The sequence below is a fragment of the Chiloscyllium plagiosum genome, chromosome 19 (assembly GCF_004010195.1).
Source record: "Chiloscyllium plagiosum isolate BGI_BamShark_2017 chromosome 19, ASM401019v2, whole genome shotgun sequence".
NCBI lineage: Eukaryota > Metazoa > Chordata > Chondrichthyes > Orectolobiformes > Hemiscylliidae > Chiloscyllium > Chiloscyllium plagiosum.
The window spans coordinates 43643458-43670778 of NC_057728.1; the positions used below are offsets into that span (position 1 = coordinate 43643458).

General features: G+C 39.7%; 1 protein-coding gene across 9 annotated transcripts in view; it reads right to left on the reverse strand.

Moving 5' to 3' along the window:
• Positions 1-27321, reverse strand: part of ppfia2 (PTPRF interacting protein alpha 2) — a 540387-nt gene that overhangs the window by 433801 nt on the left and 79265 nt on the right. The window contains exon 1 of one of the 9 annotated variants that reach the window (XM_043709679.1): positions 12619-13034. The exons of the other annotated variants lie outside the window; for them this stretch is intronic. Coding sequence (XP_043565614.1) covers positions 12619-12699 — 81 coding nt within the window. The 5' untranslated portion in view covers positions 12700-13034. Of the gene's footprint in view, positions 1-12618; positions 13035-27321 lie in introns of those variants that run through there. 9 annotated transcript variants of the gene reach the window in all.

The window sequence follows — 27321 nt, forward strand, 5'->3', positions numbered from 1 at the left end:
AAATTTTGGCTATTGTATATTTGAGCTAATTGTATATCAATGTTTATATCTGAGAGTTTTGTTTATTTTTGTAAACTTGTAAAAATGTTAAATTTCTAATAAAAATATCTATAAAAAAAAAACCTATCTTTTACCTCCCTGTGTACAATGCAGGTCTGATGAAAAAAAATCCTCATTACGATTTACAAAAACATTAATCATGTTTCAAAACCAGTCAGCTTTGTTCTGTAGTTTCCTCTGTATATTTTCTCTGTAAATTCTCTCTCCAGGTCGGTTTTTATGTTCTTCTGTACAAACTTTTTCCAGAGACAGGTACCTTTACAAGAGCTCTTAAACCGGCAGCCTACATCTGTTTGTCTTTTGGCAGTACTCCCTCAACTGTTCAAAAATATTCAGTTTTGATACCCCAAAACATTGGATTGTTTCATTGGATTCAATATTATCAAAATACTAAATTCAAACTTGATTGGAGTTTGGTATCTTGGAGCATAATTTGAACTGATTGGCAGAATTTGAATTTGTTTTTGTCTCATGGCAACCCAACTACTATAGCTGTTTTGTCTAAATGTTACATTACCTTGTTCCAGACTCTCTGTGCTTTTCTAAGTGCTTGCTAGCTGTTCATCTCTCTTAAAGGTACAGTGCACTTACAACTTCATAACGTTACTTACCAGAGGAAATAATTCCTTTATACTTGCTATATCAATCTATGTAAATGTGTACACCAGGTGTCTGCATTTGAACACACCTTATAATGGTATCTCTCCATGTTGCTTCCCCCAAAATGCATTATTTCACATGTATCTATAATAAATTGAATGTATCTGTCCATTTTACCTATGTAAGTCCTATTGTAGTCTACTATAATCTTGTTCATTCTGCTATTCCATCAAATTTAATATCATCTGTGACTTTTGTACCCCTTATACCAAAATTCATATCATTTATATTTAACAAAAATAATGAGCCCTCTACCAACCCTGAGCGATCCCGTTAGATATTTATCATACTACCATTAGAAAAGTAACTTTTCAACTCTATTGTCTACCTCTTAATCTTCACTCAACTACGATCCATTTAGTGGATGACTTTTCATTATCTGATATGTCTGATAAATGTGTTATGTAATGGACTAGACCAGATCCTCAAGATATTTCAAGAAGGTAGCCTGGACTCGAATGTTTTCTTATTTTAAAGGCAGATGGGAAGTGGACATTCCCGGTGTGATGCAGCTGGTCAAACCACTTGGCTTTAAGCAAAACGGCATTTACTTAAATGCTGCTGTTAAAACACGAACAAAAGAAAACAGAATTTAGAGTAACCTAACTGTTTGAAAACTCAACCATCTCAATACAGCTACTTAATTAAGGAGCTGTTTCAATTCCCATAACATCCATGAACACATGCTTTGACAAAAGGTAAATTCAAAGGCCGGTTCTTGCAGGCAGGAGGGATTTCAGTGAGAAAAGTCAGTCAAGAATCATCTGCTGAAGCTTGGAATCTTTCTTTGGACTGCAGCAGCTTCTCACTGTTACAACTAAATCAAACTAAGAAAAAAAAGCTGAACTGGAAGAATTGACCACTCCCTAGCAATTGTTAAAGTAGGCATTTCCAGAAACACTGCCTTTACAACCTTTCTTTAAAACAAGCCAAGGACTAAATAATCTTGTTAAAGTTACAGCATTGTCACACTTTCCCCCTTATAAAAATTGAACCATCAGTGTACAAAGATGGCTTGATTTTAAACCCAAGTCTTACTCTGTTAGTACACTACAATAAATCTACATTGCATTGACTATAACCATGCAATCATGCACTACTACATTCTATTTCAGTCTGTTTACTCCTGTCACCGAACACCTCCATTTTTTTGTCAAAATCTCGACAAAGTGTCAGCAATTACATTTTCTCGTCCTACCACATGTATAATTTTCAAATCGAATGCCTGCAATAATAAGCTCCAACTAAACAATCTCGAATTTTGTCCTCAAATTTCTCCGAAAGACTTTAATGAGTTATGAGCAGTATATATGATTGTCTCAAACAAATTACTGGCAACATAAAGGTTGAAATGTTGTAACACCAACACCAAGCTCAAATTCTCCTTCTCAATTGTCGAATATTCCTGCTGATGAATATTCAATTTCATGGAGAAATATCCAAGTCAAAAAGTGTGGCACTAGAAATGCACAGCGGGTCAAGCAGCATCCGAGGAGCACAAGATTTGACATTTCGAACATAAGCCCTTCATCAGGAATGTGGAGGGGGAAGGGGCCTGAGAGTTAAATAGGAGGTGGGATGTGGCTGGAGCGGGCGGAGGTAGGTGGGAAGACGATAGGTGGATGCCGGTGGGAGGTAATTGTGACAGGTCGGTGGGGAGGATGGAACAGATAAGTGGGAAGTAAGATGGACAGATAGGACAGGTCAAGAAGGTAGTGTCGAGTTGGAGAGTTTGATCTGGGATGAGGTGGGGGGAGGGGAGATTTGGAAACTGGAGAAGTCAATGTTGATGCCATGTGGTTGGAGGGTGTCAAGGTGGAAGATGAGACATTTTATTTCCAGTTGGTGGGTGGATTTAATTTGGTGGTGAAGGAGGCTCAAGACTTGCATGTCTTTTGGGAAGTAGGAGAGGGAATTGAAGTGGTTAACCACAGGGCAGTTGGTATCCAATAGGCCTTGCCAACTTCTGATCATTTTCTTGTAAGAGTACAGCATTGACATTCACATCACTCACATCGATAGCCACCTTGAATAGCTTTGCATAATTATGTGTGGCCCATACTGGGGCAGTGGTTATCACAGCTTTCAGGCTGTCAAATGCCTTCTGATGGTCTGCCATGCACTGAAATTTCTTGCATTTCTTTAATAATTCAGTGAATGGAGCAGCCACACTGCTAAAATTTGGAATGAATTTCCGATAAAACCCACTCAATCCCAGGAATCGTAATACTACTCTTTTCATCGATGGTGTGGAAAACTCCCCAGTAACCTTTGTTTTCACATTCCATGGGACCATCTGTCCATGTCCGATAAAATGACCCAGGAATGTGACTTGAGCATGGCGAATTCACTCTTAGCCAGGTATATCACCAGGCTTGCCTCCCAAAGTCAATTGAATAATTCTAATAAATACTGCAAATGGTCCTTCGATGTGTGACTAAAAATCACCAGGTCATCGAGGCAAACCACACAACTGGTAATCCAGAAATTACTTTAATGGTTAACCTTTGAAATATGGCTGGCTTTACCAAATGGCATGACTTTAAATTGATACAGTCCATTAAATACTACAAAAGCTGAAATTCTCTTCGCTCTTTCGGACAAAAGAAACTGCCAGTATCCTCAGAGTAAATCAACTTAGAAATATACGTTGCTTGTTCCACCTTTTCAGCAGAGTCTTCCAAACATGGAATTGGATGTGAATCAGACTTTGTAACTGCACTGACTTTGCAATAGTCCACACATAATGATTGGGTACCATCTGGTTTTGGCACCATTACTCTAGGTGAGCTCCAGTCACTGCAACCTACTTTAAATATGTCGACTTGGAGCCTGTGTTCAATCACTTTTTGAACCGACTTTAAGGGATTAAATCTATAAGGATGTTTTTTTTAATGGGAATAGCATTTCCGATATCCACATCATGCAAAATTAGATTAGTACTTCCCAACTAATTTCTACATATCTCCCCATGTGATAGCAATAATTCTTTCAGGTCATTTCGATTTTCCTCTGGAAGGTAACTCAATAATTTATTCTAATTTTTGACAACTTCCTCATTATCCAATGTAATTTGAGAAATGTTCAATTCAGAATTCTCTGAACTTCGTTCTTCACTCTGTTGTAACCAGTAACACATTCTCCTTTTGCTTTCCTTCCCTATCAAAATACATTTTGGGCATATTAATATGGCACACTCTGTGGGAGTTATTTCTATCGAGAGCCCCTATCAAATAGTTTACCTCATTTAATCTCCTTTTGATTTAATAAGATCCACTAAATCTTACTTATAAAGGTTCACCTATCACTGGAAGTAACTCTAACACTTTATCTCCAATAGCAAAATTGCGAGTTTTTGATTTCTTGTCTGTTTCCTGCTTCATTATATGCTGTGATATTTTTCAGTGCTGTCCAGCCAACTCCCCCATTCTATTTAACCATTGCTGAAAATCTGACACATAGTCCAAATATGTCTCAGAACTCTGACTCACCAATTTCCCCTTAATCAATTTTAGCGGTCCTCATACTTCCTGCCCAAAAACTAATTAAAACGTATTGAATTTCTGATGGGAAGAAGTACAAACATAATTCCTGTATCCCAATCATCTGGATAATCTTGACTATAAGCCCTTAGTATGGTCTATATGTCTGACGCCACCCTTCTAGCACTCCCTGGGATTTTGGATGGCACACAGTAGATTTGAATTGTTTTATTCCCAAGCTGTCCATAACTTCCTTGAATAATTTTGATGTAAAATTTGACCCTCGGTCTGATTGTATCACTGTGGGTAGCCCATATCTCGTGAAAAACTCTTCTCCAATGCTTTTAGCTGTGGTGTTGCACAATGGAATGGTGTCTAGAAATCTAGCGGACACGTCCATTATTGTTAACAAATACTGATTCCCACTTTTTGTTTCAGGTAGGCATTCTATGCAATCAGTTAAGACTCTTGTAAATGGTTCCTCAAATAACTGAATGGATATTAAAAGTGTGGATTTTATTACTGCCTGCGATTTTCTAACTAACCGACATGTATGATGCGTCTGGCAAAATTCAACTACATCCTTGTGCAGTTCAGGCCAATAAAATGTTTTCGTATTTCAGCTTTAATTTGTCTTACTACTAAGTTACCTCCCTGGTAATTCAGCCGCTACCCGCAACACCACCTTTCTTTAAACCACTGGTAATACGATTTGATGAACTTCCACCCATTTCTCATCTGCCTGAATATATGATGGTCTCCATTTCCTCACTAAGACATCCTCTTTTAAGATATTATCACTCGGCGATATACTCAGATTCTCCTTTCATGTACGCTTTTTGATACAATTGCTTCAGTTTTTCATATTTCTGTTGTAACTCTTTTAATTTCTCTGAGCTAAAAATATCCACTTTTTCTGCCACCTGTTTCTGTTTTGTTTCAACCATTCGGTCAAACATGGTTTTTGATCATTCTACTTCAACTTCCTTTTCTATATTCTTCGCTATCTTCTCCTGTTTCAACTGCTGACTTTGTGACCTCATTGGAAAAGAATAGACCAGATCTAAAAGTTGGAGTTCTAAATTGGAGAAAGGCTAATTTGACAGTATTAGGCAAGAACTTTCAAAAGCTGATTGGTGGCAGATGTTCGCAGGTTAAAGGGATGGCTGGAAAATGGGAAGCCTTCAGGAATGAGATCACAAGATTCCAGAGAAAGTATATTCCTGTTAGGGTGAAAGGAAAGGCTGGTAGGTATAGGGAATGCTGGATGACTAAAGAAATTGAGGGTTTGGTTAAGAAAAAGAAGGAAGCATATGTAAGGTAAAGACAGGATAGATTGAGTGAATACTTAGAAGAGTATAAAGGCAGTAGGAGTACACTTAAGAGGGAAATCAGGAGGGCAAAAAAGGGGACATGAGAGAGCTTTGGAAAATAGAATTAAGGAGAATCTAAAGGGTTGTTACATATACATTAAGGACAAAAAAGTAACTAGAAAAAGAATAGGGCCCCTCAAAGATCAGCAAGGCGGCCTTTGTGTGGAGCCGCAGAAAATGGGGGAAATACTAAGCAAGTATTTTGCATCAGTATTTATTGTGAAAAAGGATATGGAAGATATAGAATGTAGGGGAATAGATGGTGACACCTTGCAAAATGTCCATATTACAGAGGAGGAAGTGCTGGATGTCTTGAAATGCATAAAAGTGAATACATTCCCAGGACCTGATCAGGTATAACCTAGAACTCTGTGGGAAGCTAGAGAAGTGATTGCTGGGCCTCTTGCTGAGATATTTGTATCATCGATAGTCACAGGTGAGGTGCCGGAAGACTGGAGGTTGGCTAACGTGATGCATTTGTTTGAGAAGGGTGGTACGGACAAGCCAGGGAACTATAGACCAGTGAGCCTGACATTGGTGGTGGGCAAATTTTTGAACGGAATCCTGAGGGACAGGATATACATGTATTTGGAAAGGCAAGGACTGATTAGGTGTAGTCAACATGGCTTTGTGCATGGGAAATCATGTCTCAGAAACTTGATTTGAGTTTTTTGAAGAAGTAACAATGAGGATGGATGAGGGCAGAGCAGTAGATGTGATCTATATGGACTTCAGTAAGGCATTCGACAAGGTCCCCCATGGGTTGATTGCAAGGTTAAATTTCACAGAGTACAGGGCGAACTAGCTATTTGGATACAGAACTGGCTCAAATGTAGAAGACAGAGGGTGGCAGTGGAGGGTTGTTTTTCAGACTGGAGGCCTGTGACCAGTGGAGTGCCACAAGGATCGGTGCTGGGTCCTCTACCTTTTTGTCATTTACATAAGTGATTTGGATGCGAGCATAAGAGGTACAGTTAGTAAGTTTGCAGATGACACGAAAATTGGAGGTGTAGTGGACAACGAAAGAGGGTTACCTCAGATTATAACAGGATCTTGACCAGATGGGCCAATGGACTGAGAAGTGGCAGATGGAGTTTAATTCAGATAAATGCAAGGTGCTGCATTTTGGGAAAGCAAATCTTAGCAGGACTTATACACTTAATGGCAAGCGAGTGTTGCTGAATAAAGAGATCTTGGAATGCAGGTTCATAGCTCCTTGAAAGTGGAGTCGCAGGTAAATAGGATAGTGAAGAAAGCGTTTGGTATGGTTTCCTTTATTGGTCAGAGTATTGAGTACAGGAACTGGAAGGTCATGTTGCAGCTGTACAGGACATTGGTTAGGCTACTGTTTGAATATTGCGTGCAATTCTGGTCTCCTTCCTATCGGAAAGATGTTGTGAAACTTGAAAGGGTTCAGAAAAGATTTACAAGGATGTTGCTAGGGTTGGAGGATTTGAGCATTCGGGAGAGGCTGAACAGGCTGGGACTGTTTTCCCTGGATCATCGGAGGCTGAGGGGTGACCTTATAGAGGTTTACAAAATTTTGAGGGGCATAGATAGGATAAATAGGCAAAGTCTTTTCCCTGGGGTCGGGGTGTCCAGAACTAGAGGGCATAGGTTTAAGGTGAGAGGGGGGAAGATATAAAAGAGACCTAAAGGACAACGTTTTCACGCAGAGGGTGGTGCGTGTATGGAATGAGCTGCCAGAGGATGTGGTGGAGGCTGGTACAATTGCAACATTTAAGAGGCATTTGGATGGGTATATGAATAGGAAGGGTTTGGAGGGATATGGGCCGGGTGCTGGAGGTGGGACTAGATTGGGTTGGGATATCTGGTCGGAATGGACAGGTTAGACCAAAGGGTCTGTTTCCATGCTGTACATCTCTATAACTCTATGACCCTATCACACAGTCAGGAAAAATGCCAGGATATACTTGCTGTAATCCACAGTTGACTGATTCTCCACTGGTTTTTCAACCACAGTAAGCACACTCCTACCTGTGACCCAGCTATATTGTTAGCAAGGACAAATTGCATTCCTGGACCCAAGAGGTTTTCCAGTACTCTTACCATCACTTCTTCACTTTTCACTGGACATTCTAACCTCTTTTTACATAACTAAGCACTTATTGTCTCACCCATGAATTCCATATACGAGCACCTTTTGTGGGAACAGTCCTTCTGAGTTATATATCTCCTCATCTCTCAACATCAAAGATTGACATGTTCCTGTATCTCTTAATGCTATCAACGTTTTACCTGCTGCTCCTGGCCTTTGTGAATAAACCTTACCTTCACAAGTAAATGGTTTAAGAATATCTGGCACTTCCTCCTTAACCAACCTCCAACCAGGTTGTACATTCTGGTGCAGCTTTTACCCTCCACTGTGCTTTCCATTGCCACTTCAATAAAATTCACTAGCTTATCCAGTTTTCCTGCACCCATCTTCATGTGATTTCATGTGGCGCACTTTATTGCAGTGAAAACATCGGATCTTTTTAACTTTTCTATCCCTTTCATTGGTTTCCTTTTTACCCTGTGGTGAGCTATCTTTATTATCTGCACTGCCCTTACCATGTGAGGATCCCATTTTTTCCCCAATTTCTATCCCTCATGGATTTAAATTGATGCTGGAAGCCAAACTTTGATTTATGAATCAACTCATAACCATCAGCCATTTCAGCTGCTTATCTTGCCGTTTTAATTCTCTGCTCTTCCACATGAGTTCTCACTACCTCAAGAACTGAATTTTGAACTCCTCCCAAATAATCGTCTGTCCAAGACGGTCATAGGTTTGCTCTATCTTTACTGCCTTATCCACCTATCAAAATTGCTTTGTTTGATCCTTTCAAACTCAATGTAGGTTTGACCAGGGTTCCTCTTTAGATTCCTGAAATGTTGCCTGCAGGCTTCTGGCACAAGCTCATATGCACTTAAGATGGCTTTCTTCACTTCCTCCAACTCTCCAGATGCCTGCTCTGATAGGTGATGCAAATACCTCACTAGCTCTACCTACTAGCTTTGTTTGGATCAACAAAACTCACATGGTCACTGGCCACTTCATTTGTTTAGCCACCGTCTTAAATGAGATGAAAAAGGCTTCTCATCAAATTTAGGAAATACTTGAATATATTTAAACAGATCCCCACCAGGCGTGTGGCTGTAATGGATTTCCTCATCTTCATTATCTTCCTCACGAAGCCTACCTTCTACTGTTGTGAAGGTGTCAGGAGTACTGTACCTTTGAGAGAGTTGAAGGACTTGGCAAGCACACAGAGTGCTGGAGAATTTACAATGTAACATTTGGTCCAGCAGCTAGCAGTATGTTGCTATGAGACAAAAACAAATTCAAATTTAGCCAATCAGTTTAAATTATGCCCCAAGATACTAGACTCCAATCAAGTTTGAATTTGGTAATCTTACAACATTAAAATGATGAAACGATCTGATGCTTTGCAGTATAAACATTAAACAAATTGAACAGTTGGGGGAGAACTGCCAAACCACCAACATATGCAGACTGCCTGCAGAATAGTTGTCTTAAAGGTATCTTTATCTCCCAACAACCTGTGAAACAGAAGTCCTAAGAAGAAAAAAAGAAGACGGGGAAGATACAAAGAGAAAATTTGACAGCTGGCTGGTTTTGACATTTAGTTTTTTGGTAAATCTTAATTGGGTGTTTTATCGGACCAGTATTGTCGAAGAGAAAGTAAAAGATAGGTTAGAGAAAGCAGTTGTAAATAGTTGTTAGTTAATATTCTATGTTAGACTTAAAGAAGAAAGTTTTTATATTTTCTGTACTTTAAATAGTGACTTTTAGGATAGTTCTTGGCCTCTCGAATTTTAATAGATTACAGCATGAGCTAATAATTTCTGTGTTGCAGGTTTAAATTAGCAGAGGGGGGTTAACTCCGAGTCGTAACACTACCTTAACCTCCATCCTTTTCAGCCAACCTTCCTACCAAAGTGCCAATTTACGAAGTTCAAATTCCCCCTCTTTCTCCCTTTCCTTTCTTTTCCTTTTTGTTCTGCTAAAGCGATTCATTCTTTTTCTCTTTACAATGCTTTTAACCATAATTCAAACTATTTCGTTTCTTTTTCTATTTATTTTTCTTTTGTCTCTAACCCAAGCTGCTTCATTTTCAGTTGAATTTTAGCCATTTCCAAAGATTACAATGGCATTTCCAGTAAATTTAAATGCTGAGCTATTGCTGTAATTATCTCTCCTTCTGGCACAGATGAAGGTAACTCCAACTCCAGCTTGTCTGTCAATTCCAGCAGCTTTGCCTTGTTCACCTTTTGTAAAGGCCCAAAGTCACTTCTTCCACCCCCAGAAAACTCTTGGTGATTGATAGTACCATTACTACACCAAACATTTTAAAAACAACCAAATTCAACACATTGAACAAAAGACATTAATAACTACCACTCGCTGTCAACAACCCTAATCCCAAATTGAAATGACAAAATTGATTTCATCCAATCTGTTATGGACCAGGCCAGACCCCCTCAAAGTATTTCAAGAAGGTAGCCTGCACCCTAAAGTTTTTCTTATTTTAAACGTAGATGTGGAGTGGATGTTCCAAGTGTGATACAACTGGTCAAACCACTTGGCTTTAAGCAAAACAGCGTTTATTTAAACGCTACAGTTGAAACACAAACAAAAGAAGATAGAATTTAGAATAACTTAACTATTTGAAAACTCAACCGACTTGATACAGCAACTTAACTAAGGAGCTGTTCCAATTCCTGTAACATCCCATAAACACACTCCTTGGCAAAAGGTAAATTTGAACTCAGTTCTTCCAGGGAGATATTTCAGAGAGAAAAGTCAATCAAGAATTATCTGCTAAACCTTGGAACCTTTCTCTGGACTGCAGCAGCTTCTCACTGTTACAGCTAAACCAAACTAGAAACAAAACCTGAATTGGGAGAACTGCAATTGTTAGAGTTGACATTTCCAGACATTTCAGCACCTTCGCCGTTATAACCTCTCTTGAAAAAAACCCACAGACAAAATAACCTTGTTAAAGTGACAGCATTGTTACAGTTACTTTATTAGGTGCACTTTGAAAGTCCATAAATGTAACATCAACTTCACCACGATCAATCCTTTATTTTTCAAACACCCTCAACAGTTTAGTCTGATATGATTTGTGTTTAACCCTTTTAAAGCCTTACTTCTCCAAGTGACAATGAATTGTACAGGGGTCTTTAGAAATTTATCTCTGCTGATGTTTGATAAATGGCAACTAGTAAGCAGAAACAACAGTTTCAAATAAAGAAAGGACTAATACTTGTTAAATAATATTTCTTTCATTTCCTTCTAGAGATCCTTTACACAGAGCTATCAAAAAAAAATTTTGGAACATGCAATCTGCCCATTTGCTAAGAATTGAATAGTCTACAGCAATGTGAAAGATCAGAAGGACAAAAGGAGCACATTTTTAATTTAAAAATATATTATTTCTGAGTAGGACATATAAATATAAATATCAATAGTACGTTTTTGTGTATTTACAATTTTTCACAATTTGACTAGAATTAATTACTTTGCCTTGATAAACTATGCTTTCACTATGATAAGGCTGATATGTTTCAACTGTCAATGGTCAAAATTTGGTTATAGTCGGGATATCTAAGAATAAACAACAAACAAAACTGATGAAAATAGATCAGATTCAACACATCAAGATGATTTACTTCTGTTACACTGTAATTAACCACTTTTCATCATTAGCTGCTAGTACAGGATGTAACACTTACACTTTCAAAATCGTAATATCATTATGTCCTTTATTTACTAAATTCACAAGACATAGCATTCTTTACAACTTCAGAATAGATTTTACTGCAAATTAATAACAAACTTTAAGCATAAATTCCTTAATCAATCCCACCCAAACCTGCATCCCTACCCGATCTCTGTAACCCTGCATTTTCCATAGCTAATCTACCTAGTCTGCAAATCATTATGGGCAAGTTAGCATGGCCAATCCACCTAATCTGCACATCTTTCAACTGTGGGAGGAAACCCACACAGACATGGGAGAATGTACAAACCCCAAATATAGAATCATCTTGAGGGTGGAATCAAACCCAGGTCCCTAGAACTGCAAGGCAGCAGTTTATTCAGTGAGCCACCATGCCAACACTAGTACAATCAGACATACATCAGCCCAACTGCTTAGATTTGAAATTAACGTACAAGATATTAAGGGATATCATATAAAATAGCAGCATATCATACACCAGATTTCCTTGATGCAGAGTAGCCCACAGAAATCATTCAGTATTTTCAATCTACCTTGCATTTTGTTTTCTGCAACATTATCTCCTCTTACAGCAAAGATTAATTTTGTTGCACTGGTGAAATGTCAGTATCTTTGTAGTTATTATGCAGCTTAGCAATGGAAGCTGAATAAATTAGACATTTCTTCAAAATGATCCCAATTCTCCACAAAACAAAAATTTCCTAAAAACAGCAAGAGTTACTGAAGGCATGTTTTATTTAAAAGAACCACACAAGAAAAACTTAAATAATAACCTTATGTAGCTCCATACAAAATTGTCGAGACATTTTCTCTGAACTTCATAGGGTTTAAAAAATCTCTGACAATCTTACCATCCAATTATAAAGCATGAGACAAAAATCACAAAATGGACAACAGATGTGATGTAGCTGAATTATTCTACAAAGACAAATTCAATTTCAGAGGGTGCACGACTTAGTTCATGGCTACAAAGAAAATCTTTTTAAAATGTTAATGATTTGCATTATTGTATTTATCTCAAAATTTCTCCACCACGGTTATATATCAATTAAATCAAGTTGTTCATGCAGCCTTCAGTCCTTCAAAAATGCCATCTCTCAGACTAGTGAAAAAAACTCATTCTTTAATAAAAACCACAATACTAAATTAAAATACATAGCACACTGGAAAAGTACTTCTGATACCATTTTGTTGATTTCCTGCTGTTTTACATAATCCTGAAGAGATGATCATTTAAGATGTACATTTTGTTACTATTATTGTGCTTACCTGAAAAGTACAAAATCGTGTTCCATTTGGTGGATGAACCTTAACAGAGTCAGCACCCGTGCTCATTTCAGAAAAAATCATACTGGAAGCAACAGAAATGTAATCCACAAGTGTACACAAATGTAAAAATATACAAAGCTCAGTTCATTCCAAATCCTGTAATATATGATTCATTGCTACGTGCAAATTAAATTTTCATTTTCTTGCCTATGGTCTTCTGTAGCAGCAGCTGATGTTAACAGCATGTTCTCACAAGTATGTGTTTGATCTAAAGATAAAATTCACTACCCCTTTTATAATAGCCACTGGAATTGAAGTCTAATGTAAAAATAAAGGGAGAAGCTGCTGAAATTACAAAGATCATCTGTGAATAAAGCTCATGCTGACACTGTGTCACGAACCTGCCTATCTGCTCCCAACTACAATCAGTTGCTTCCATCACAGCTAGTGATTATGCTCAGCATCAGAACTCATCTAACCAATAATATTGTGTCAGTGTTCACACAGAAATGAACACTGTAAGACAGGGGACCTCTTCTGCTCAACTTGCTTATTTTGCCAATTATCAGTTGCCCTTGCATCCATACTGAAAAGAAAATTCATCATTTAATAAAACTGCAAAAAGCTGAACTCTTGAAACATGATTTGAAGAATGCAACATTTCAGGCAAGCAGTAATGTAATAATAGTAATAACTCGATGATTTTGATTTAACCATTTGCAGAACTTAATACATATAACATGTTGAATATTGTTAATCCAGTTGTAGTTTTGATATTTAAATGTTTTCAAGTTTTCTGCTCTAGTCAATTCTAGGATTGTCCTAAATTATCCAAGACAAACCTCATTCCAAATACAGTCCTTTCTGCAATTACATGTGTTTGGTCAATGCGAATTGGTTGTAACATGATTGATGAATAGGTGAACTTTGTTTGTAAAATGTGAAGTTTCCCATGTGTTGGCAATTATGTGATTCCATCCACACTTTAAGTGCTGAGGAATACAATGTTTACACAAGACTCTCTGCATCGACATCATGTGACCAGTTGACTCGTGTGTTTCGTAAGTGCTTTCTGAGGGATACTTCACCATTTTCGTTCTTTGTTTTGCAAATTTTGCTGTGCTACCCAAAAATATGGGAGGACAAGGTAACAAAAATGTTTACAAGAAGCATCCTGGTAGTAAAATTGTGGGCGGTGAACGTAAAAGAAAGGCCATAATCCTTGAAGAGAAGCTAGATGTTACAAAGCATTTTGAAGGTAATGAAAGAACATGTGATATTGTTCGTGTAACAAGAATATAGGACTCTACATTACACACCATTAGAGACAATGCAGAAAAATTAAAGCAAACTGCATTGCTGGAATAAGCCTGAGTGTGAGCAAATCTGTGAGATCACGGTCAAAGCTCCTTGAGGAGATGAAGCACCTTCTAAATGTGTGATTAGATTTTTTTAGATTAGATTACATTAGATTAGATTACATTACATTACAGTGTGGAAACAGGCCCTTCGGCCCAACAAGTCCACACCGACCCGCTGAAGCGCAACCCACCCATATCCCTACATTTACCCCTTACCTAACACTACGGGCAATTTAGCATGGCCAATTCATCTTTGGACTGTGGGAAGAAACCGGAGCACCCGGAGGAAACTCACGCAGACACGGGGAGAATGTACAAACTCCACACAGTCAGTCGCCTGAGGCGGGAATTGAACCCGGGTCGCTGGCGCTGTGAGGCAGCAGTGCTAACCACTGTGCCACCGTGCCGCCCACCTTTTTTTTAAAAGTGGAAAGCCCATTAGTGTGGATAGAAGGTCAAGCTAAAAAGTGATCTGGCACCAGCTTTCTCACCATAAAAGAAAAAGACTTATCAAATTATGAAGAACGAAAGAAAAAAGCTGAAGATCCTGCAGATGGGCCTGCCTTTAATGCTAGTAGTGGCTGGGTTGCTGGTTTTAAGAACCGCTATGCTTTTCATAATGGAAAATTGCCTCCCATGGTGAAAACATTGATTGAGGAAGAAGGCTGCAACTTAGATCAAATTTTCAGTTTGGATGAGAAAGGTTTCTACTGGAAGCGAATTCCATCAAGAACCTATATTTCTAAGAGTAAAGCACACACTCCAGGCTTTAAGGTGGCAAAGGATTGTATGACTGTGCTGTTGGGTGCCAATACTAGTGGATGTCAGTAAAGACTGCTTGCATGCAATTTGGCAGAAGCTTCTCCCAGATTTTATTCATGATTTTAAAGGTTTTGAACCGTCAAAGGAGCTTCCAAGAATCAAAGGACATTATGTTGCTCTTGCAAAGCAAGTTGGATTTGAAGAAGTAGACAGTGAGGATGTTGAAGAGCTGCTTGACTCCCAATGTGAAACCTCTCTACAGCTGATCTACAACAACTTGTTCCTGAGGGGGAAATGGAAACTGGAGACAAGGAAGATGAAGTCCAGGATGCAGCACCACGAGAGTTTTCCACTTCTCTTTTGTCTCTTCTCCAGAGGGAAGTTGAAAAGAAGTTGCAGCTCTTAGAAGACAATGATTACAATGCAGAATGCAGCAGGAAAGCAGTTTGTGGAATAAGGTCTTATTTGGCACTCTATGAACAGCTTCTTTATGAAAAATAGCAAAGCAGCAAAAACTAAACGTCTTTTTTAAGCTAACCCCCAAGAAACAATCAGAAGACTATGAACCACAGCCATCCACTTCTAAATTAACTATTTTTTGTCCTAACCCCACAGCCACAAGTGCACCTGAAGATGATGATGATGGTGATGATGATGACAATGATGATGATTCCCTCAGTCCCTGCCTTAATAACTCAGCAACCTCAAAACCACCCTCCTCACCCTATCGAGTTATCTTCAAATTTTTTCAAAGTGTTAAATTTATTGTAGTATTTCATTATTAGATATGGATTTAACATTTTTTTAAACTAAGCTATCCTTTAGGCTATCCTAGGCTAAATACTATATTTGTTTTGATTTTGAGTAGTATTTTTGGTGGTCTGCCCCAACCCTCTTTTTTTCCATAAGCCCTGTTATCTTTATTGCGTGGTTTTCTATAGCACAATGTCATATAAGAATGCAACTGTCACGTTATAGCAGTAGGGACTGTATCAGCAGGCTAACCTTTGGTGTTCACAGGGAAGTCCATACATAGGAAATGTATTATAAGCTGGAGATGTGTATACCATCCTTTAATATATTTTCAAGTCTTAAGGAGAGTTCATTGATTTTAATTCATGAGCAGTGTAAACTAATTTTAAACTATGAACACAATCACAGCACCATTTTTAGGACTGAAACCTGAAGAAGCAGTTCTTCCTTACCAAAGCTATTCAAAGGACATCGTAAATTCACCCTCTCCAACAAAATGGAGTGGTGAGGAAACAATGAGATGTCACTTTCATTTTGGCTAAGGCAGCACTTCTAAATAGAAAAATCACAACAAGTGCGAGAAGACCTTGTCCTGTAAGGTAAAGACTGGATCAGGGACCAGCGAGGTTTAAAGGTGGGCTGCCTCGTTGACAGGTAACAGGTCAAACCTGAAGAAGATTGGGGCAGGCCACCTGATATTATGTGCAATCTCCATTGAAAACACACATGTGGAAGGGCCATAAAATCCAGCCATGTGAGCCTGCTGCTTGAGAAAGTATCCACACAAAGAAGTACATCTGTTTTCTGAAACAATTATCTGTCATTGCATAATGCCTGCCATGAGAGCTCTGGGCAAGATACCTTGTGACACTCTGAAAGAATGCATAGTTTTTATAGTTGAGGACTGCTGGTGCTTTAACTGCTGAACTGAAATGTGTTGCTGGAAAAACACAGCAGGTCAGGCAGCATCCAAGGAACAGGAGAATCGACATTTCGGGCATAAGCCCTTCTTCAGGAATCAAGAAGGGCTTATGCCCGAAACCTCGATTCTCCTGTTCCTTGGATGCTGCCTGACCTGCTGCGCTTTTCCAGCAACACATTTTCAGCTCTGATCTCCAGCATCTGCAGCCCTCACTTTCACCTTTAACTGCTGAAGACAATGAAACATTGCAAAACACTGATTAATTTGCAAGTTATCTCCAATGGTATACTTGGATAGACAGTAATCAGATGCACAATTCTTTTTAGAATCAGTGTGGTTTGCACATTTGTTATTGAGGGCAGTATTTGGTCCTATTGCGTTCTCACACAGATGTCTGATTCTCCTGGTTCAGACACACTGATGATGAAACTTTTATTATGCCATTACAACATAAAATTGCATGTCTCAGGGCAAGCCAGTGACTAAAATATAACTGAGTGTGGGTTTGGGTTGAAGGATGTCAGGTGCTCAAATTTAATCTTCGAAAAGAGGAAAGTGCTTTGATAGATGAATCGCAGACATCAATGAACAAACATGATAAAGGTAGGAGTTAAAAAGTGCAAACACAAGAACATATGTGCTGTTGAACAGTGCAGCTATGTAAATAAACTCAAAGGACAGAAGAAGTCATAAAACTAAAAATAGAAAGCTTTCTGTGCAATTTACTGCAGATTAGTGTAAATTCATCAAATGCTACAAAATGGTAATTTCCTAACTTCTCCAATATTTTCGGTGAATTAACAATACAATGATAATACTAGTGCTGAAGATTACAAGGAAGTTTAGGACCAGCAAAATGTTATTTTACCAAATCTCCTTAAACTACAACTTCCAAACGCACAAGCACTACCATCTGGAAGGATAAGAGTGACAGATATATAAGAATGCGACATCTGCAAATTTCTCTCTTGGGCAGTCATCATCCTGACTTGGAAGTCAATCACCATTCCTTCATTGTTGTTGGGTCAAAATTGTAAAAAGAGTATCAATTTATTTTTTCTATATTTTTGATTGTGGATTGAAATGGGAAAAGGACTATTTTAAAACAGGGAAGAATTGGAAGATGTAGAAAGGATTGATGCACTTTTTAAGACACCTGACACATTGTACCTGCAAAAAACACTGTTGTTTCTTCAAGCAATAGAGGAAGCTGAAGCCAAGTTGATGACAAATTTCTTCTGCCTTCCAACAATTATGTGATTCGCTCCCAGACAGCTGAACAGCTTGTGGGTTTGAATGCTTAAATCAGGAGTAATTGGACCACCAGAAAGGAAGGAGTTCTTCTTCTCTCTGCAGTCAAAGATACCTCAAGTCTGAAGAAAGCCAATTTATTTTCCCTCATTAGTTGTTGTAAGCTGTGGCTCTTAAGTCAGAGACATGAAAAATGTTAATTAATAGCCCTGTACCTCCTGAAAGCAAGTATAAGAATCTGGAAAGGTAGATTGAGAAGCAACATACCTGACAAGGCAAAATGATCATCTCAGTGAACCCTAAGAAGAGGAACATTGAATTATCTTCCGAGATTTTCCCTTCACCAATGACACTTTTTTTTTGGATCTGTCTGAATGTGTGTATAAGGGAAATTCTATAAGGGGTTAGAGTTTTAGCTGGTAGAGTTATATGTTGATATTTCATAATTGTTTACCTGTAACTATAATCTATTTATTTACAATAGATAGTACTGATTGTTAAGTAGAGAAACCTGGTCCGTGCTTTCTGTAAACCTAGGTCTAAAAGACATACATTTTGGATTTTTTTGAAGTTTATTACATTTTTTTAACTTTTGTGATTGCTCCAGGGATAGTAGGACTTGATTTTCAGAATATCACCCCAGTGAAGGATAACAAAACAGCATTGTAGTTCTACTGTTATGGCATTCCACATAAAAATAATTTAAACAGCCATTCAAAATATATCAACAAACGATAACTGGGCAGTTGTAAGTTCTACAAAAAAGATTAACCTTCTGAGAAAACAGATGATTGCAAAAAAAAGTAAGCTTAAAATCTCTCGCTCTTCGGTAATCTAAAAAAGCTTGAAGTAATAATTAAAATTGTTTTCCTCAATTAAGATGAGTACTGTGGGCGCACCTACATTAAAGGGATTGCAACGGTTCAAGAGGCAGAACAGCATCATCTTCTCAAGACCAATTAGGGTTAGGTAATAGATGCTAGCTGGGCCAGGAAAGCCTGCATCTCCTCAATAAATGTAAATAACGTTCTCTGAGATTAATTTTGGCCTCTCAGTTGGTACCTTGCTTTCACTGGAATGTTTCAGGGACCAGGAAACACATGGATCCAATATGGAATAAGGAAAGATTGTGTCACTATCTCCTAATTTAGTCATTAACATATGCTAATTCACAAGCCACTTCGATGGAAATTTATGCACCACTGCTAATGCACTGACATTCCAAAGCTGACAGCTTGAAACCAGATTCACAACCTGGTGTCAACTTTGCCAGTTTTAACACACCACCGACACAGTCCTGTACAGTAAAATCCAACACACTGCAGTGTTATTAGTGGGTGTGCAAATAATGAAAACTGAGCAATTGCACAGCAAATCCAATTTTTTTTTTAAGAAAAGGTATGAAACTTCCCACTAAAGAGCGAGCAAAAGCAAGTGTCCTCCTCCAAGGTCACAAAAATAATCTAGGTCTGTTAGCAAGATTTGAGAAGATTTGTAGCTCGGCTTGAGGTTCTGGATGTAAGTTTATTGCTGAGCTAGAAGCTTCATTTTCAGACGCTTCATCACCATACTAGGTAACATCATCAGCTTCACCAGAGGCTCACTGATGATGCTACCTAGTATGGTGAAAAATGCCTGAAAATGAACCATCCAGCTCAGTGAGCAAGCTTACGTCCAGAATCTAGGTCTGTGTTGTCCAGGACTGAGTCTTCCTCTCCAATTGCCAAACCCTGGGGGCAGCACGGTGGCTCAATGGTTAGCACTGCTGCCTCACAGCACCAGGGACCCAGGTTCAATTCCCACCTCGGACAACTGTCTGTGTGGAGTTTGCACATTCTCCCCGTGTCTGCGTGGGTTTCGTCCGGGTACTCCAGTTTCCTCACACAGTCCAAAGATGTGCAGATCAGGTGAATTGGCCATGCTAAATTGCCCATAGTGTTAGATGCATTAGTCAGGGAGAATGGGTCTGGGTGGGTTACTGTTCAGAGGGTCAGTGTGGACTTGTTGGGCCGAAGGGCCTGTTTCTATACTGTAAATAATTTAATCTAATCAAATGCAAGATTCTGAAAATTGTAACCACTCTCCACCCCGGCAAGCTCCTTGTTATAGTATCCTTTTCCTGATATCAGGAAATAATGTCTGGACTTCCTGATTATTTATTTTTTCCCTGACAACTAACTGGTACCTTAGCAGAAATGACTGAACAACTGACTGACAGTATATAAACCAAGTCCATCAATAAAAATATACTGGACCTTCAAATCACATTTTGGTGACCCATTATTGTCTGCTCAGCCTCAGGAAGTTTGGATAACCCATTTACAATTAACGATTTAATAGCTACGACTCGGAGGTGCTGGTGTTGGACTGGGTTGGACAAAGTTAAAAATCACACAACACCAGGTTATTGTCCAACAGATTTATTTGGAAGCACTAGTTTTCGGAAAGCCGCTCCTTCATCAGGTGGTTATGGAGGTTAAGATCAAGCTCACAGAATTTATAACCAAAGGAGTCCAGAGTCATGGAGATGAGATACAGTAAACAATCTTAGGTTAAAACTTTCATCTTTTAAAATGGAATGTGCTGGTTTCTGTTCTTGATATGGAAATCCCAGAACTTCTTTGAAATTACATTCTCAAGATAGCTAGCTTTTTAAATAATAGGTGTGAAGTCTGTCTCTGTCCCAATACTATGTCAGACTGACAAACCCTCTGTATAGTTTTACAGTTTTGAATTCATGCAGTTTTGAGCAAAATAAAATGTAATTCTGCAAAAACAAATTCACACCATAGGCTTATATGTGTGCGCATGTAGGAGCGACAGATTGAGTGTGTTTGTCATTATGTGCGTGTGGGTGTAAGTGCACGTGATAGAGTGTGTGTTTATATATATGTGTATGTGTGCAAGCTTGGTTAAGTGTGTGCGTGTGAGTGTGATGGGGTATGTGTGATAGAGTGCGTGTGTTGATGTGAGTGCGGGGGGGTGTATGTGTGTGCATATGAGAGAGAGCTTGAGTATGATACAATTTTGGATGCTGTTTTGGGTGGGGGGGGGACTTACCGGGGAATGCACTGGAGATCAGGTCTCTGGCACAGAGTCTGTCCCTGTTGCACAGAAGGGAAGGGGGGGAAAGGAGGAGAGTGTTAGTCATTGGGGATTCAATTAGTGGGTCAGATTGAAGGTTTGTTGGGAATGAAAGAGACTCTGGTTGGTGTGCTGCATCCCAGGTGCCAGGGTCTGTGATGTCTCGGTTCGGGTATTTGGGGTCCTGAAGGGAAAGCGTGACCAGCCCCACGTCGTGGTCCACATAGGTACCAACAATGTAGGTAGAAAAAGGGACAGGGATGTAAGGCAGGATTTCAAGGAGCTACGGTGGAAGTTGAGAGTGAAAACAAACAGATTTGTTATCTCTGGATTGTTACCTGTGCCATGTGATAGCAAGGCGAAGATCAGGGAGACATATCAGCTGAACACATGGGTGCAGGGATGGTGCAGGAGGGAGGGTTTCAGGTTTATGGATAATTGGGGCTCATTCAGGGAAAGATGGGACCTCTACAACCAGGATGGTTTTCACTTGAACCAGAGAGGTACTAATATCCTGGGTGGGAAATTTGCTTGTGCTATTCTGATGGGTTTAAACTAGCACAGCAGGGGGATGGGAACCTGTAATGTAGTTGCAGTACACAGGAGGATAAGAATAAGGAGGACATGGACAGGATTTCACAGTCATAGGAGTGTGCTGGCAAATAAGCTGGTTTGAAGTGTGTCTACTTCAACACCAGGAGTATCCGGAATAAAGTACCTGAGCTTGCAGCATGGTTAGGTACCTGGGACTTCAATGTTGTGGCCATTTCTGAGATTTGGATAGAGCAAAGTCAGGAATGAATGTTGCAGGTTCCAGGGTTTAGATCTTTCTAAAGGGGAGGTGTGGCTTTGTTAGTCAAGGACGGTACAATGGAGTCTGAAAGAACTTTTGACGAGGACTCGTCTACTGAGGTGGTATGGGCTGTGGTTAGAAACAGGAGGAGAGGTCACACAGCTGTGAGTTTTTTATAGGTCTCCGCGAAGTTCCAGGGATGTGGAAGAGAGGATTGGCAAATCGATTCTGGGCAGGAGCGAAAGGAACAGGGTAGTCATTATCGGGGACTTTAACTTCCCCAACATTGACTGGAATGCTATAACTCTAGTACGTCAAATGGATCAGTTTGTGTCCAAGGTGTGCAGGAGGGTTTCCTGACATAATATGTTGAAGGGTCGACAAGAGGGCAGGCCGCACTGGATCTGGTTTGGTAATGAAACAGGCCAGGTGTTTGAGTTAGTGATAGATTAGCACTTTGGAGAGAGTGACCATAATTCGGTTACATTTCGTTTAGAGATGGAAAGGGATAGGTACATGCCACAGGGCAAGAGTTATAGATGGGGGAAGGGCAATTATGATGCGATTAGGCAAGACTTAGGAGGCACAGAATGGGCAGCAAAATGCAGGGGATGGGGACAATCAAAATGTGGAGCTGGTTTAAGGAACAGATATTGCATGTCTTTGATAGCTATGTTCCTGTCAGTCAGGGAGGAAGTGATAAGGTGAGGGATCCGAGGTTTACTAAAGAAATTGTATGTCTTGTTAAGTGGAAGAGGGAGGTTTATGCGACGTTCAGGCAAGATGGTTCAGATGAGGCAATGGAAAGTTAGAGTAGCTAGGAAGAATTTAAAGAGAGAATTACGAAAAGCAAGGAGGGGACATGAATAATCTTTAGCAGGTAGAATAAAGGAGAACACTAAAGCTTTCTATAGATATGTAGGAATAAAAGGATGATGAGAGTAGGAATAGGGCCTATCAAGTGGGAAGTAGTATGTGGACCCTGTGGAGATTAGAGAGGTGCTGAACAAATATTTCTCATCTGTTTTCACTCAGGAAAAGCAGAATATTGTAGAGGAGAAGACTGAGATACGGGCTGTTAGACTTGACAGGATTGAGGTTAGTAAGGAGGAGGTGTTATCAATTCTAGAAGGTGTGAAAGTGAAAACGTCCCCCGGGCCTGATGGGATTTATCCAAGAATTCTCTAGGAAGCTTGAGAGGAGATGTTGGAGCCTTTGGCCTTGATCTTTGAGTCATCATTGTCTACAGGTTTAGTACCAGAGCACTGGAGGATTGCATATGTTGTGCCCTTGTTGAAGAAGGACAGTAGAGATGACCCAGGTAATTATTCACCAGTGAGCCTTTTGTCTGTTGTAGGAAAAGTTTTGGAAAGGATTGTAAAAGATAGGATTTATAAATCATCTAGCAAGCAACAATTTGATTGGAAATAGTCAACATGGATTCATCAAGGGCAGGTTGTGCCTCACAAAACTCTGAGTTTTTTTAAGAAGGTGACCAAGCATGTGGGTGAGAGTAGGGCAGTTGACGTGGTATACATGGACTTCAGTAAAGCCTTTGACAATGTTCCACATGGTAGGGCTATTGGAGAAAATACGGAGGCATGGGATTGAAAGTGATTTAGCAGATTGGATTAGAAACTCGCTTTCTGTAAGAGGGCAAGTGGTGTTGATGGAAAATATTCAGCCTGGAGTCTGGTTACTAGTGGTGTGCCATAAGAATCTGTTTTGGGACCACTGCTGTTTGCCATTTTTATAAACGACTTGGACGCAGACTAGGTGGGTAGTTTAATAAGTTTGCAGATAATACTAAAATCGGTGGAGTGGTGTACAGTGTGGAAGAATGTTGTAGGTTGCAGGGAGACTTGGATAAACTACAGAGTTGGACTGAAATGTGGCAAATAGAGTTCAATGCAGATAAACGTGAGGTGATTCACTTTGGGAAGAATAATGGGAAGGCAGATTACTGGGTCAATAGAAAGATTCTTGTTGGTGTGGATGTGCAGAGAGATCTTGGTGTCCATGTACACAGATCCTTGAAAGTTGCCACCCAGGTTGATATGCTGTTAAGAAGGCATACGGTGTGTTAGGTTTTATTGGTAGAAGGATTGAGTTTCGGAGCTGTAATATCATGCTGCAACTCTACAAAACTCGACTTGGAGTATTGTGTGCAGGAAGGATGTGGAAGCATTGGAAAACTTGCAGAGGAGATTTACCAGGATGTTCCCTGGTCTGGAGCAAAGGTCTTATGTGGAAAGGCTGAGGGACTTGGGTCTGTTCTCTTTGGAAAGAAGAAGGCTAATAGAGACACACAAGGTGATCAGAGGATTAGGTAGGGTGGACAGTGAAAGTCTTTTTCCAAGGGTGATGACATTTGCTTGTAAGAGAGGGCATAGCTGCAAATTGAGGGGTGATAGATCTAAGACAGATGTCAGAGGCAGGTTCTTTACTCAGAGAGTGGTAAGGATGTGGAATGCTGTGCCTGTCAATGTAGTTAACTCAGCCACATGAGGGGCATTTAAACAATCTTTGGATAAGCATATGGATAATTATGGGATAGTGTAGGTTGGTGAGCGTAGATTAGTTCAGAGTTGACGCAATAGCGACGGCCAAAGGGCCTGTTCTGCGCTGTATTATTTTGTGTTCTATGAGGGAGGGCCTGTGTTGGTGTGTGACTATGTAGGAGTGTGTGTGTTTGAGAGAGTGTATCGTGCAGTGGGGCCACCTGTAGTGTGACATGAACCCAAGGTCCCGGTTGAGGCCATTACCATGGGTACCAAACTTTGCTATGAGCTTCTGCTCAGCCACTCTGCGTTGATGCTTGTCCCAAAGTCTGCCTTGGAGGATCGTCGCCCGAAGGTCTGAGGCCGAATGTCCCGGACCACTGAAGTGTTCCCTGACTGGGAGGGAACACTTCCGCCTGGTGATTGTTGTGCGGTGTCAACTCTCTCTCTCTCTCTCACGCACACCCACCTGCGCAGACCCTCCCTCATACACGAGCTCTCTCTCACATGCACACTCATACACCCCCGCACTCGCACCAACACACGCACCCTCTCACATCATCACATTCACACATATACTTAACTAAACTTACACACTGTTATGGACTAGGCCAGACCACTCAAAACATTCTTAAGCAGGCATCCCAGACCATAACATTGCAATTTGTTTCTGTTACAGTACGGTGAAAATTTCCCAGAGTGATTTAGCTAGGTTGACTCCCAGGTTTTAAAATCTACAAAAATGTATTCATAAAATTACACAATGAAACACAAAGAACAGAATAAAGAACCCCTACAAAACTCAATCTATCCTAACGAGACTTAATTATGCTGTTCTAAATGGACAACAACCCCAATAAGCAAACGTCCTTAAAAAAAACAGTAAAAATGGAACAAATGCTGATAGGTTGAAGTTAGAAGGGCAGAAGGAGAGCCTATTTCCATACAGCTGAACTCCTAACTAGTTCTGGACTGAACTGCTCAGCTAGAGAGCTGACCACTCCCCTTTCATTATACAGGTCACTTCTAAAACATGACCACTTTGGCCTAAAGTCTCATCTGTTTACATATAAACAAAAAGGCCACTCAATACCCTTTAATCTCTGTACCAAACTAGTCTAATTGGAATCGGGAACTGTTTATGACCCCTCTGAAAACAACCAAGGACACAGTATCCTTGAAAAAAGGAACAGCTTTTAGCAAAAAAGGATCAGCTTTGTGACAACACACACATACATACACATACACTCTATCACGTGCACTCACACCCACACACTCACATGCACACTCAATCTGTCATTCCTCCATGCGCACACATATAAGCCTATGGCGTGAATTTGTTTTTGCAGAATTACATTTCATTTTGCTCAAAACTGCATGAGTCTATGCAAAACTCTACAAAACTATCCAGAGGATTTGTTAGTCTGACATAGCATTGGGACACAGACAGACTTCACACCTATTATTTAAAAAGCTGAGCTATCTTGAGAATGTAATTTCAAAGAAGTTCTGGGATTTCCATATCAAAGAACAGAAACCAGCATATCCCATTTTAAAAGAAGAAAGTTTTAATCTCAGATTGTTTACTGTATCTCATCTCCATGACACTGGACTCCTTTGGCTATAAATTCTGTGAGCATGATCTTATCTTCCACAACCACCTGATGAAGGAGCGGCTTTCTGAAAGCTAGTGCTTCCAAATAAACCTGTTGGACAATAACCTGGCGTTGTGTGATTTTTAACTATGGTTTAATAGCACCATCTACAGGTAAAATAAATTATTGAAGTTTGAAACTAATTGCAATGCCCAAATACATTCAGCAGCAGTATAATTTTATTTAGCTGTTGTAATTATATCAGAAAACAGTTTACTCACATGCACACAATAGCAGTAAAATGTACTTCAAAGCAATACAGTTATTTGAGCAAATGCCGACCACCAGATAGTAACCAAGGAAGTAAAGCACACCCAATGTACTCGCATTCCAGTTTTTATCTGACCATTCTTCCAAAAATTAGATAAGTATATGAAACTGCTCACGTAAACGTTGTGCAAATCAGCAATGAAATCACATGCCCAGCAATGCAGTTTATAATTAAAAGATCATTACTAATTACTTTGTACTGTCATTACTAAGAAATTTATTATTCTTTTCTTTGGTCCTTCTTGATGTTGCTACACTTTGTAACAAATAGATTATCTTATAATCACAACTCTTCACAATGGGGAGCTTCCGTCACACGATAGCTAAATATTTACTTTGGTTCTGTGTTTACAAAAGAAGACATAAGTAATAAACAGGGTTAAGTGAGAGGAAAGAACTGAAAGAGATCAGTGTTAACAGGAAAATATAAAAGTAGGGATATACTTCTGAGGCTCTTTCAGGCTCTGGTCAGAACACAACTGGGGTATTCTGCACAGTTTTGGGCCCCATACCTCAGAAAGGTTGTACTAGCCCTGAAGTGTGTTCAGAGTTGGTTCATGAGAATGGTACCAGGAATGAAAAGCTTAACATATGAGGAACGTTTGAGGACCTGGGTCTATACTCAATGGTGTTTAGAAGGATGAGGGGGGATCTAATTGAAACATACAGATTACTGAATGGCCTGTAGATGTTGGGAAGATGTTTCCATTGGTAGGAGAGACAAGGTCCTGACCGCATAGCCTTAGAGTAAAGGGAAGACCTTTTAGAACGGAGGTAGGGAAAAAAACATCTTCACCTAGAGAGTGGTGAATCTATGGAATTCACTGCCACATAAAGATGTGGAGGCCAAGCCTTAGAGTATATTTCAGACTGAGATAGATAGGTGCTTGAGTATCAAGGGGATCAAAGGTTACAGGGAGAAAGTAGGACAATGGGGTTGAGAAATATATCAGCCATGATTGAATGGCTGAGCAGACTCAATGGGCTGAATGGCCTAATTTCTGCTCCTAGTTCTTATGGTCTTATGGAAAATGGGGGTGGGGAAATTGATGGGACTGGAAGCTGATAAATCCCCTGGGCTGGATAATCTACATCATAGAGTACTGAAGAAATGGCCCTAAAAATTGTGGATGAAATGGTGGTCATCTTTTAAGATGCTACAGACTTTAGAACAGTTCCTACAGATTGGAGGGTAGCTCCTCTATTTAAAAAGTAAGGTAGAGAGAAAACCAGAAATGATAGACCAGTCAGCGTGACACTGGTAGGGGAGAAAATGCCAACGTGCATCAGAAAAGATTCAGCAGCACAGCACTTGGAAAACAGGGGCAGGATTGAACAGAATCAGCATGAA